Source organism: Sinohyriopsis cumingii, chromosome 6 (genome assembly GCF_028554795.1).
Source record: "Sinohyriopsis cumingii isolate HCF-2022 chromosome 6, ASM2855479v2, whole genome shotgun sequence".
Classification (NCBI taxonomy): Eukaryota; Metazoa; Mollusca; class Bivalvia; order Unionida; family Unionidae; genus Sinohyriopsis; species Sinohyriopsis cumingii.
This window is the reverse complement of record NC_142966.1, coordinates 44,911,575-44,926,023: the sequence shown is the minus strand read 5'-3', so window position 1 is coordinate 44,926,023 and position 14,449 is coordinate 44,911,575. Positions and strand designations below refer to the sequence as shown.

General features: G+C 35.2%; 1 protein-coding gene across 4 annotated transcripts in view; it reads left to right on the top strand.

The window, feature by feature from the left end:
• Window positions 1-14,449, top strand: part of LOC149796831 (uncharacterized) — a 102,612-nt gene that overhangs the window by 78,513 nt on the left and 9,650 nt on the right. For 3 of the 4 annotated variants that reach the window (XM_089961476.1, XM_089961475.1, XM_089961477.1), the window contains one exon: window positions 8,026-9,788. In XM_089961476.1, coding sequence (XP_089817602.1) covers window positions 8,026-9,788 — 1,763 coding nt within the window. Of the gene's footprint in view, window positions 1-8,025; window positions 9,803-14,449 lie in introns of all 4 variants that reach the window. The other variant, XM_089961478.1, reaches the window with a different exon arrangement.

The window sequence follows — 14,449 nt, the reverse complement described above, 5'->3', positions numbered from 1 at the left end:
GTGAAGCTGCTAGCAACCTTCTTGTAATTTCCTTCAGGATCTGAGTTGGCACCAACAAATTAAGATTGTTGGATATGGTGCCTTTCCTTAAGTAAATATTTGATCTACAGGCTCAGTCACATCACTCTTAATATCAGTCAATCTGCAAATGAAAGCAGGGCTAGCACTGCTAAACTTCTATACTTAAACATCTTTTGATGATTTATACCATGTTAATGTACTGCAGAGGTAAGAAAAGACCATTCGAAAGCAGTGTGAGACACCCAGAAACCAGCTGAGACTTGGTTATACCCAGTTTTGCTGACAACATTCTGTAGCTGTAATCATAGTGATCAGAACTGCAGCAACCCACAGTACATGAAGGAAAATAATGATTCTATTGATAAGCAAGATTTAGGAAATATAATCAAAATGTACTTAGTAGCATAGCAATCACCCAAACACACACACACAAACACACACACAGAGCAACTGCATCAGTTGACCAAAATTCCCATCAAACAACTTTTTTTGGAGGGGGATCATAAGAATTAAGTTTTGCATGAGGAAGGGGATGTAGAATTTCTTACTACAACACTGGACGTACTGTTTTCACATAAAAAAGTATACCTTTGGGGCATAATTAATAACATGTTTAATCAGCAATACACAAACTAATACACTAGCCAGGACCCATGTCAGGCCTGTCACAGGTATTTCAACAGTTACCACATTATCATGCCAATTAACCTTGTATCTGTATCATGCCAATTTTGTATCTGGAATGATAAAACTTCAGTACACCTGTCCTTCTCAAACAGTGGTGGGTTGGTGAGTGTTAAAATACACTGAAGCCTGGTGATGAGATGCAGCATTATACTTTGCTAGAACCAAGGTCCTTTTTGTAACAGTTCCATACATTTAACAAGTGTTCTAGGTAATGGGGCCTGCCAGCTGCCAGTACATGTCTTGGAACAGTGTTATGATGTGGTTGTGTTTTTTGCTTTTATCAGGCAAGACATTAAAACTATACATAGTAAAGCAGGCAACTGGCTTAAAGTAGACATAGACAACAGTAATACAATTTACACCAAATTTACATGAACTGATGCAGAAAATGACTTTCAAACTTGTATGATAGAATCCAAGACATCAGATTTTAGTATATTTGCTAGATATATAACAAAGTTTTGGCACATTGTTTGATTTTAATAGTGGCAGATGTAGAAAGTATGAGTGTCAGGAAATTTTAGATAGCAAATACAGTAGATTATGGTTAATTGGGCCATCTTTTAATAGGGCAGCCATTTATTTGGGACAAATCTTAAAGGACAAAATACATGTATATCTTTTAAACTTCTCCACATAATTGCTTATAAGAGTTGTGCAAATATTGCTATCATGACAAGATCTGGTCAAAGTGTTGAACTAGCAAATACATCCAGTGTTTGACAGACCTATCCACCAGTAATTGTGTTACACATGGAAAAATACACATACTTCTGGAAAGGGTGAAGGACTCTAATTAAGGGTGAGGATTCAGAATTCTACCATCAGATCAGCCCAGGTTGATAACTTTGTCCTTGGGCAAGGCACTTTATTCCAGTTGCCTTAGTACTTAATAACTTGCTGCAAAAACACCAAACTGAAATCAAACTCTGCATCTATATCTTTAAAGCCACTCTCTATGTCACTTACTTTAAAAACATGCTGCAGTTAACTTCAGTTTTTGTCAGTAAGAAAAAGTTAAATCAGAATTCTTTTGCAAGAGGTGCCGTTAGAAGGCCTCAGTGTTAAGTGCATGCTGTTCTTTGTAGTAGATTTGTTTTGCCATAATTGAAGATTCTTATCACCCACCAATGCACCATTTTTTTTCAGGAAATGAGGCCATGGTTGTGAAAACTTGCAGAAGAAAATGCATTTTTTAGGCACTAAATTCTCTTTAATTTAAAGCAATTCAGTATCTCACAGTTTGTCACTACTGAACCACACTTGGGTGGCTTTATTTGAATAATGATGGAATGTCTCAAAGGATTGTAGGCAAAATTTTAAAGAATTCATTTTTTTTTTTAGGACTTCGTGCAGACTAGCTTTTCTGTTTTGGCATGGAGTTTTTTCTGTCTTCATTGAAGGGCACCTTGCAAAACTCAGGAAGTCTTTGTGTGCAAATTCCTGTAATCTTTTCTCATCTGGCACCCTCTCAGAGACTGCTAAATGCAGGCAGACTGACAGTTGTATGCATGCCACAATCAATGCTCACTTTTTAACATGCTGCAGTAGGTGCCCATTATAAGGACAGCAACTGCAGAAAGCATTTTTATTAAGAGACAAAGCAGAAGGCAGTGGTTAAAATAGGCAATAGACTTGGCAGTCGTATTTAAACTTTAGGACTTGGAAAGATGCCAGCACATTGTCTGAATGGTCTAATTTAATGCTTAGCTTGCTTTTTGACTTCCATTACAGGCTGACAACATAGATTTTTTTTAAAAACTCTTTTACTTTCATCTGCATTTAAAACTCACATATAGAGATATTCATCAGAATGGAAATGTATTCCAACTTAATTTCTAAAATTGCTGTTAAAAATAAGGAAGAGTTAAATTGTCCTTAAATTACTGACTGTATTATCTCCCTTGACAAAGGCCCTCATATGCTGTTATGTGTGATATTCAAAAACAGCCCACATAGCCACTTAAGTGTATTGATTGTTCAGTCATTTTAAAGAAAAATGAGAGATTTTATGCAGTATATGGACACAAATTGTGATCAAAAACAGAAAGATGATTCTTGTTTTCCTTTATATAATTCATACATGAAGTAAAATAGAGAAATTAGGTATGTACCAATTACGTTATGTCAAACCAGGCAGTATTGTGAAGCTTGTTCAGGTAGGTCCTAATGAAGATTCTGATTTTTTTGGAAGCATAATAAAAGTGGTCAAAAATTATAACAAGTCGTTCTAAATATTGAGAAAATTATATAGATATACATAAAGACAAGCATTTGGAAACAATGAAAGAGCAAGTGGGGGGTAGGGATCAAGAAGAAAAATATTGAAAAATAAGTTATCCCCTTCCAGATGGTCAAGAAATTTTAAATGCAAGTATTTATCTTATGTAAACTTATGCTTTATGAATTTGTGAAATAAGAGCAGGACATAGGTAGAACATGGTGAAATAATATGGTGGGAGATAAGGGGTTACATTTAAAATGGGTTTGGAGCCTATGTACCATTTCGAAGAACTAGTTTATTTTTTAAAAGTTATTGGTGATAATTTTGACTAAAAATAGGTACCTGATGTATTATTTTTTTTTTGTGGCTTATGTAAAATAAAGAACAGAAGCATGTAGAGATCATTACTATGTATGCATAGTATTTTCCTCATTTTTCGAATAATTGGCATCATTTCTTTTCTTCCTTTTTTTTAATTCATGATCTTGCCAATTACCATATTAACTGTAGATGTAGTATTTCATTACTTAAAGTCTGCCAGCATGACATGACCTTTAGTTTTTATGGGAAACAACGATTAAACTTGTATGTGTTGATTAAGCAGGGATTGAGAGTTGGAAAAAAATTAACAAGAATGCTTTTTTTCACATCAAGTTACATGAACCGTATATGCTCACTTATAAGTCTAGTCCAAGAGCAAACAGCATAGATCCTGATCTGTCGTAGCATAATGTACCTGCATATCAGGGTCTGTATTATTGGTTCTTCTGATTACTCCTTACAAACTGCACAGATCCAGATCTGCCTGTACATTATGTGCCAGCAGATCTAGGTCTGTGCATTGTTGCAGTTGCACACATAAGTGAGTATATATCGTATACTTTAGATGGCATTATTGAGGCAGCAGCAGCAGCATTGAGTTTTTGCATTTAGTTCCGTTTCTTGGACACATTTAAAAGTATTCTTGAAACTTGATTGCTGTATATATATCATGGAAGGTGCTGCTCATCACAAACAAAAGAAGATCACAGTGACCTACTTTTCATGCTCCAATGCTCTTAATGGTCATTTAACTTGCATCTTAGTTTAGCAGGCAGGACATAGTGTTTACATATATTTGATTTAATTTATATTTGATTTAATCTAATTGTAAGTTTTAAAATCTTTTTATATTTAATTTCATTACATGTCAATAAATGTAGTTTTTGTTTACTAGAAACTTGATATTTTTTCAGAAAATAGTTTGACATTGACACTTTAGTTGTAAACAACTAAAACTGACCTAATTCCTGATGTTAACAGTGAGAGAAGTAAACAACTTTTTTTTTTTTATTCTCCAAGTAAAATGGTTGGTTTTTATCAAGGTCATACTGGGGCTACTTGATTTTTTATATGTAAACAGCCTCCATTTCACAGTTCTGGACTTTATGAAATTGTGCATTAGTTAGTTTTAATAGTAATGTTTGGAGAGAGATCTTTCAGTTTGGCTTTTTTCTTTACACTGGAAAGGGTCTGTTGTGATCATTTTGGAGTTATAATTTTTATTCAAATTATTTGGATTCTAAAAGATGAATTCTTTTTCTGGAAACAGTTGAGTGCTCATACAGAATTCTTGGACAAAGACATCTATTTAAATTTTATTTGGAATTCAAACACCGGAATATTGTTTTCTATAGTTCACAAAGGACTGTACACATCAGCTTTTTACTGACTACAGTATACGTCATTGCCTTCCATTTTGGAATTTTCATTGGGTCTTGAACTTGAATTCATTAGAACATTTCATTTTTTATAGTGTTTTTCCAGGGAAATAAATTATTTGTTAAATTTTGCAAACTTTGTTGTTTTCACTCTGTTGTTACTGTTTATTTGAGCCTAAACACATAACGTAAGAATAGCCTTCTGCAAAACTCTTGTTAAAGAAAAAGCAGCTAATGGCTTCTTAATTTTCAATGTTAATACCATTTCCAAATCACTGGACAAAACAAAATTATTTTAAAAATGTATGGAAGTTAGTTGATAGAACATCACACTCATAATCCAAGGCTTGCAAGTTTGATTCTGGTCCAGGCTTCTGTAGGTTCATATGCCTCAGTGTGTCCTTGGAAAAGGCCTCCATAGGTTGATATGCCTCATCGCATCCTTGGAAAAGGCCTCCATAGGTTCATATGCCTCATTGCATCCTTGGAAAAGGCACTTAGCTCCCATTTTCTGGGCATGATGTAACAAATAACTTGTTAAAGTTGCCATTAAAACTAACAAAATAAAATTTTTAAAGCCATGTAAAAGCCAGACTTGTACATATAGGACATACATTTGCGTGTCCAGTCAGTGAACAGAAGTGAACAAGTTGTTCCAAGCTGATAGTGGATATCAGGTGGTGCTGGTTCCTCTTGCCTCAACTCAGTACCAGGTGTAGTAGTTGTGGCATCTGTGATGAGCTCGTTAAATTAGATGCACAAGGTTACAAGTATGTATTCATCATGTTCTGAATAGTTTCCAACTTGAGTTTGTACCACTACCTTATTTGTGGAATGGACAAAAGCGCACTGATTGGAGTCAGACAAAAGTCCCCCCTCCCACCAGTTTACATTTCTTAAAATCAAATAATTGTATTATAGTTTTTCATTATTTACTATGAATCACAACAATTTCAACATGTAATCACTGTGTTTGATTAAAATAAGAAAATATTTATAAACATTTTCTAAGTAATATAATTGTTAAAATAGAATCTTTTATTACATGCTTGATATTTTGAACAAAACTTCTGTCTCAGATGCGGGAGATTGTGGGTTTGAAACTCAATTGGGTCATACCAAACACTTATAAAAATGGTACCAACAGCTGCCTCATTAGGCGCTCAGCATTAAGAGGTTAGTGTTAGGACTGGTCAGCCTGGTGTCAGGATAATGTGACTGAGTGGGACATGATGCTACATGTCTGTGGAATGATGCCACAGTGCTTGACATCACTATAAACTGCCACACTGCAGACATTATAGTGATATGACTGAAAAATTGTTAAAGTATGTTAAAAATCCAAAACATGCACACTTATTTTTCATTATATAATTCTACACCTGGGGATGTTTAAACAGCTAGCTGTTTACAGCTGCAGTTATCCAAGCTGATTGTCTTTGAGATCAATGTGTAATGAACCAGAACTGGACAATAAACTGCAATTGCTGTGTTCCAGTAACACATATGACCTACTTTTTTTGAAACAGCTGTTTTATATCAAACAGTGCAACAATCACAACAATTATTTCCATATAAAATTACAGGGAATCTGTAGAGTAATGATTTATAGCCTAGTGCGAGATACATAGATGGGTTTAATCATTTGTTGGTTTTTTATATTTATGAAAATATGCCTGTATTGTATGGAAGAAATACATAAAATTTTATAAAATTGTTTTTAGTTGTTAAACAAGATAAACATTACATTACACATGATAAAAATTTACTAAAGGGTTCAAGGGAGATCATTGTATAAGATATTAAGTATAGTTGCATTAAATAAAATCACAATCAAATGCATAAACATTTCTGTAAGAATGAAAATAATGTAAATATCAAATATCAAGAGGATTTTGTCCCTCCCCAAGGTGGCTTTTGCCTTAGGGGGCATTTTGTCCTACCCATGTCAGGGGATTTCTGTCCAAAGGTGCTTTTGTACTGGAATCACTAATTTAGGCAATAGAACCAGTATCTTGTTACCATGGTTATTATGTCTGCTGAGTTAGTAGAGGCTTTACTAATAAATACAAAATAAGTTTGGTTTTTTCATTAATTTATTTGGCTGTATTGCAATTTTTAAAAATTTTATGACAGTTGTATTTGTGATTGATTTGAATTTCCCAAACATTTCTTGTTGGCTTGTAAGAGAAGCTTTTTTGTCTGTAATATATAAATGGATTTAGATCAAATTTAAGAGATTCTTTCTAAAATATCTAGATATGCCTTGATTTACAACATTTTATTGTGGAAGGCCTGTTGTTCTGAGACCCATTCATATTCAGTTTGATTCATATTTCTTGTGGAAGGCCCGTTGTTCTGAGACACATTCATATTCAGTTTGATTCATATTTCTTGTGGAATGCCCATTGTTCTGAGACACATTCATATTCAGTTTGATTCATATTTCTTGTGGAAGGCCCATTGTTCTGAGACACATTCATATTCAGTTTTGATTCATATTTCTTGTGGAAGGCCCGTTGTTCTGAGACACATTCATATTCAGTTTGATTCGAAATGTAAACCCTGCTGGTGATGGTTGTCATATTTTAAACACAGTTCAACCTCTTTTATCCAAACATTGTACAAGACCAAAAAATGTTCAGATTAATAGGAAGTGTTCAGATTAATGGGAGTTCACTCAAGAGTTTTGAAGTTCAGATGAATGGATGTTCAGATGTCATATAGTTTAGGAGTACAGTAAATTCAGGTTTAGATACATGGGAGTGTAGACGAATTGTAGTATTGAATTCACATAAACGGGGGTGAAGATGATTGGGAGTTTGTGAGTTCACAATGGTTTGTAGTCTGGGAATTCAGATGATTGGGATTTAAGCTGAATGAAAATTCAGATAAATGGGAGTTAGACGAATGTGTTCAGGCCAGTTATGTTCATTGCTCTCTTAAATGGACTATGCCATTTCTTCCATAAATTTGAAACCAAGATTGATTTAAGCTGATTGCACTTAAGGCCAGTTTTTCAGACATGATCATTGTCTCCTTATGGATCATGATTGTTGGTGCCAGATTTGGGGGACAGAAATGTAGTTCAGATAAATAAAGAATTTTATTAAAAAAATGAAGATCCAGAAAGAGGAGTTTCAGCTTTAACTATCTAGTGTAAACAGAAAGTAAATGATGAAATATTGGTACATGTTTCACACATATCTGTCCCAAGTTTCATCACTGGCTTCAAATTGTAGACAGTTAGTGGTTTCTGATGGGTTGGTTCTCCAGTTTTCACAATACCATACTAGTGAACTATATTCTTATACATGTACTTAGGATGAATTGTTACCCACCTAGCTGAAGTTTTGTATTTTTTAACTAATGATTGATCTCGGTTTGTTTCAGGTCTGTGAACTACTGATTGAACATCTAGCCAAAGTAAATGAGATTGATAATGAAGGTCGCCATCCTCTAATCCTTGCTGCCCAAGAAGGGCACCTGCCAGTTGTCTCTACTTTAATTGATTATGGAAGTCTTGTGAATCACCGTTCCCATGATGGGAGGACAGCACTCAGAGTGGCAGTTCTGGAGGGTCACCGTGATGTTGTGGAGTATCTCCTGAACATGGATGCTGACATCAATTACAAGGATGCTGATGGAAGGTCGACATTGTATGTTGTGTCCCTGGAAAATAAGTTTGAAATTGCTTCATTTCTGCTGGACAAAGGTGCAGATTTTGAAGCAGTAGATCTAGAAGGTCGAAGTTCTCTTCATGTGGCTGCATGGCAGGGCCATTATGAGATGGTTGAAATTCTAACTCAGCATGGAGCTAATGTAAATGCTGTGGATAATGATGAGAGATCAGCACTGCAGTCAGCTGCTTGGCAAGGACATGAACGTGTGGTACGGCTTCTTTTGGAAAAAGGTGCTGCTGTGGATCATACATGCAATCAAGGTGCTACAGCATTGTGTATAGCTGCCCAAGAAGGACATGAAGATGTGGTGCGAGTTCTTCTCCAGTTTCGTGCAAATCCCAATCATGCAGATCAGTTTGGCAGGACTCCTATTCGTGTAGCATTGAAAAGTGGACATTCTAATGTGGTGAAGATTTTAGAGGACTTTGGGGCATCACCAGCCAGTGGAACAAAGAGTCGAAGTTCGTCATCAACATCTAGCACAAATAATGACATAAAACCTTCTACATCTCATGCTGTGACTCGTACTACTTTCTCTTCAGGAATGAACCACCTTGCTGGTTCCAGTGCTGTTGCTACAATTTCCTCTGGTGCACCTGCTGTACTTAATGGCCACCATCTGAATAGCTCCCCTTCAGATTCACCAGAATCAACCTTTGATCGTAGGAAATCCATTATGTCTAACAATTCTTCTAAGTCATCCAGCAATATGACTAGTTCTACAAATCAAAGCTCCACCCTCAGTAGTGCTCAAACTCGCCCTGATGGTGAATGTTTGACTTTTACCCAGCAACTTCAGCAGTGTTCCCTAGGAAGGAACAGAGGACGACCAGTCAGCAGAGTGCTTTCCCCTGTCAGTGAACCTCTCAGTCCTGTGCAATCGCCCATCGGATCTCCTCTGGTTGCTGCACCCCACACAACAATACCGAATTTAGGGTACAACATATATTCTCCTGTATTGGAGAAAAGTTTGAATATGTTTGCTGCTAATCAAGTCAAACATCCAGATGCAATACATGATCACATTACTACCATAAACATCATTACCAATCCAAATGCTGATATTTCAGATGATTCGATTTGGCAACTGAATCCTTTGCATAGACAGAGTGTTAAAAACAGTATTGCATTACTGGAAAGTAGGCGGAACAAAACACCAGACCAGCCCTCTAAAACTATCATGGGACAGAGTGCTTTAGAAATGAGGTCACCTGAAACACGAACAAAAAGAAATGGTATTGTCACCAATCCAAATCTGCATAAACCAAAGGTTTTGAACACTTGTGTCAACAGTAACATAAATATGAACACCCACATGAATAAAGTTGGCCATCTTGAAAATGGACAATGCAAAGTCAAGATTCTGAATGGATCAAGCTCTAATGGGGTTGCCAATGGACACCATGCCTTTCCCGACCACCACAAAGGGCCTATGCGGCCCAGTGGACTACCACTGAAAAAGGAAACTCCATTGTAGGTACATACAGGCAAGTATGAGGAGTCTACAAGCCAGGTCATTTTATTGAAAGTCTTGTCTTAGTTGCATAGCACAAACCAAAATAGGTATCACTTTTTTGATATATTCGGATGTTGATTTTGCCATAGAAATCAGCATTAAATTATTTGAATAGCAACATCTCTGGAGTTATATTTTGTCACCTGATCTTATGTAAATATAATCACTTGAAGCACACCATCTTAAGTATTTTCAATAATTGATTGAATAGTCTGCAGAATTAAAAGTTGATGTGAGTGAGATTGTATAAGACAATAAATGGAGATACCCATAATTATTAATTGCAGGAATTCTTTTCTGCTGTTTGAGGAAAATTTAAACAAACTACTGAGGCTTTATTTATCCCCAGAACAGATTGAGAAGTTAATGAGTAAGTTTGAATGTTGAAATTGTGCAAGAAAGCTTTTTAATACATTTTGATTAGTTTCATACTTTGGACACTTTATATCAGATGTGATCTTCAAAAATATTATATCACACTCATCTTAAATCATCTGTGGCATAATTAATTATGAAGCATAAGATGTGTGTCTGTGTGTGTGAATTTCTATTTTTTCTTGCAAGACAATTTTTTCCCCAGAAAATTAACTTCGTGGCCATATAGTTGTGAAATTTAAGATTAAAACATTTAGAGGTGATATAACAAGTTGAGACCAAAAGAAAATTTAATATTAAAACATTCAAAGGAGATAAGACAAGTTGAGACAAAAATGAAAACAGTGATATGCTCTACTGAATTATTAATTGTGTCATTTTCTGTTCTAGATTTGCTGCTGCTTTTGTGTTAGTATTATCTTTTCATGATTCACTGGTTTCTTCACAAATTTACTATTTGTAAAAAAGTAATTTGTTCTTTCAAACAAACTATACTATGGATTTTTATCCAACAACACTATTTTGTTCCACTCTTGTGAAAATGGTTCAGCCTTTTAAATGGGCTCCCTCGAGAATCTGATGAGGATAAGATGGCAGGACAGAGTCACAGACACTGATGTTGTCACACTGGTAGACATTCCAAGCATCCACATTTCAGAATAGATAGCCAGGCTATATTACCAGGATGTTAGAAGAATGACAACGAAAGAAGAGCTTCCGCATTGAGCTCAAGGATGGAAGGCAATCTCAGAGTGGTCAGGCCACTTCTGTGTTTATTTCTGTTTTACGTCCATGTGCGCGTAGGTTTTGTTATGATCTACTACAAACACACACAAGGTAGCTTTCATGATTTTCCAGAAGTGAGATGCTTGTATCTTATCAGTTATGTACTTTAGTATAAAAAGGAAAGGTAGCAATCAAACATTTGCCAATCAAAGATGGTGGTTTCATCATGACTGTTGTTTGTAATATTTTACTCTAAACATGTTAAATCAGGAAGATGCTGGAAAAGGGCAGATCTTTTCTGTTAGTCTAAAAGAGGATAATGAACACATCTTACAAAATTATGCTTTACAAGTGGAGGAAGGCCAGACCTCACAATTGTTAGAATGCATGTGCATTGTGAGTGCTCGATGCAGATTGCAATGCTACTATGCCAGGTGTCTCTCTTGAGGGTGGGTGTCTAGAGTTTAAGAGGGCACTTATGATTAAGAAAGAATACTATTTCTTCTTTCATGTAGGAATCATCTAAGGTCAGTGAGTCTCCATTTACCAGCAGTAACAACATTGAGAAAATTTGGGTCATTTATAAACATTCATATAAAAAATATTAAACCCATCAGAGAATCATCAATGGCACCGAGGCAGTTGGAACTACGCTATCGTGACTAAATAGGGTCAGACCCAGATAACTGGAGCAGGGGGACTGGCTACTGAGAAATTACCTAATTGATTCACTTTTCAGTCACAAAATGGGTTTTGCAGCTCCAGGCCAGGAATATACGATTGACAAAGAAATATATAATGCAGTAAGTGCTGCAATATTTTACAGACCTCCCAACCTCACTATTATGAGCACAAGGTATGTGACCCTTTCAAATTTAATCAGAGAAATTAATTTCTTTGATAATCACAGTAAAGAGTAATACTTTACACAAAAATACAACAACCCAGGCAAGTACCACACTTGCAAAGGAACAAATTAAAAGGTCATATCCAAAATTTGCACCAAATTTTGATGTATCCATTTTTGTAAGTTTCTAAAGAATGAGTTTATTGGCCAGAGCCGCCAAGGACCTGTTGAACAATGTTGAAATATGTCACTCACCTTCGGAATATTCTAACGGACCTGAATGAGACAAGTTTTATATGCAACCAGTTTATTCTTCTGTTAAATTTCTTGTGTGTGATTTTTTACCTTGCTTGCTGATACATTTTAAAATTTTTGATGGATGTAAAACAAACACAAATCAGACAAGGCCTCAGAAGAAATGTTTCAGGTATTTCCTCTAGTTGTCCTTGAAACACTTTGGCATTGACCCTTGGGAAGATTTCAGTTAGGATTGCTGGACATCGTACAGTCACATCTATCCTGGAGCTCCAGACTTTGAACTAAGGAGAATAGCAGAGGCAGAAAAGAAGTACATGCAGCTTTCAGCCTCAGAACTGTAGTATGTCCTCCATTGATTAGGCAATGCAAGCATGGTCTGGTGTGTATTGTGCCACAGAGAGTTCAAAGCACAAAACTCCCATGGTAATGTTTTAATTTGAAGGAGAAATAACATGTATTGCACTCAACTGTTTTAAAAAATGTCTTATTAATTGAGAACAAGCTGTCACACTGTCATGATTCACTGTCATTTCCGGTAAAGTTATATTTTTAAGTTTTATTGAATCAGGTCTCTATGTATGACTTGGAGGATGATAATGTAAGTTGCAGATTCTTTCTAGTATCTTTATTCTTAATTCAGGTGTAGACTTCACATATTATGTTATAAAGGTATCATCTGCTGATACAACAAAACATGAACTACTGGTGTGAAGGACTCTTGTAATGTCTCATGTTCATAAAATCTTTAAATTATATTTTTTTAGAAGTCCAAGAGATAGGCACTCACATCTCTTTTGTCTCATGTTTTTTGGCAGTTAGGATAAAACTGTGAATAGGTTTGTTGGGCAACAGCTCTATGGATTGTCAGACCAAGAAAGAAATGGTTGATATATTGAAAACTCCTGTGTCTTATGTAAAACAGACATCCTGAAGTTGTATACGCCAAACATTGGTCCTAGGTGAAATTTTAAGTATCATTATAACAAACTATCTTTTATTTTTTGATCCATTGAACTGTAAAATACACATCTTAACAAAGTAAAAATTCCAAGGTCACTGGGTCAAGTATTCAGATTGTCCTTTGTTAGGCGGTCAAAAAAGCTGTTGCCACTAAACTTGATTCATAGGGGACATAGTCTGGTTTAGTTCCAATTTACATTAAATTTATTTCTTGGACAATTAATGAAGGTGTTGCCAACTAAATTTGTTAGGTAAATTTTTTTCCTCAGCTGTTTATACACTATGAAGCCACAAAGCATGAGATAAAAGATCTATGACAAATTAAGAAAATGTCCCTCTATAATTGAAGGAATTCACGATGGTCAGTACTGGAGAAAACATCACTTCCTCATATCTCCTGCTTTTTAACTAATTGTGATGCAGTGTGTCAGCACATCATACGTTTGGAATAAAATATGTTAAGCCTAAATCTGAATTAAGAAAAACATTTTTTTTAGCTACTACAAACTACTGTTATTATTATAATCCAGGATTTTTTTGGGGCAACTGACTGAATAAATCTTCACCAACTGTTTGTCAATTATTATTTTTAATTTTTATAAACAGCATAGTGCAATAATATGCAGTTGTCTGTGAAAATCTAATGTATGGGTTTTTGAAAGAAAAAAATATTTTTTTTACAAATAATCAGTTAAAGGAAATTATTTAATCATGGAAATATAACACAAACACTAAAGCACTGTACAGTACCAAAAATGACACATTTTCCTGTATATATTTAATAATTGGGTATATCAGTGTTCTCTTTTTGTTCCAACTTGTTATGTCTCATAAATATTTTATATTCATTTTCTGAAATATATGCCCCCACTTAAGGTTTTTTCAGGTAAAAATGTCAGCAAGAGAAGTTAAAATTTCAGGGTCACATGAATTATCCATGATTATGTTCTATCCTGAGCTGTAAAATAAACATCATACCAAAGTAAATTTCAAAGGAGAAAAGGTCTTGTTTACAGATTGTTAGAAAATAAAAGTGTCACAAATAAGCTTGATTCACCAGTGACTAGGTCCAGTTTACAGATTCTTCTTTGTTGGACAATCAATAGAGGTGTTGCCGACTAAGCTTATTTGGTCATTCTGTTTTTACAGCTGTTTATATACTTTTTAGCCACAAAGCATAAGACAAAAGGAGATCTGAAGTGTTATTTCTGGACTGAAATGACTCTATATTTGAAAGCTTGTCCCCATGGTCAGTACTGGGGAAAACATGAGTTCCTTACACCTGTTGCCTTTTGACTAATTGTAATGTGGTGTGTCAGCACGTCCTAGGAAGAAAATATGTTAAGTCCAGGCCTGAATTAAGTAAAAAAGATTGTTGCTTCATCAAATCACTTGCATTATTCTAGTCCAAGATCTGTTTGGGCAACTGATGAAATAAAACTTCACCATCTG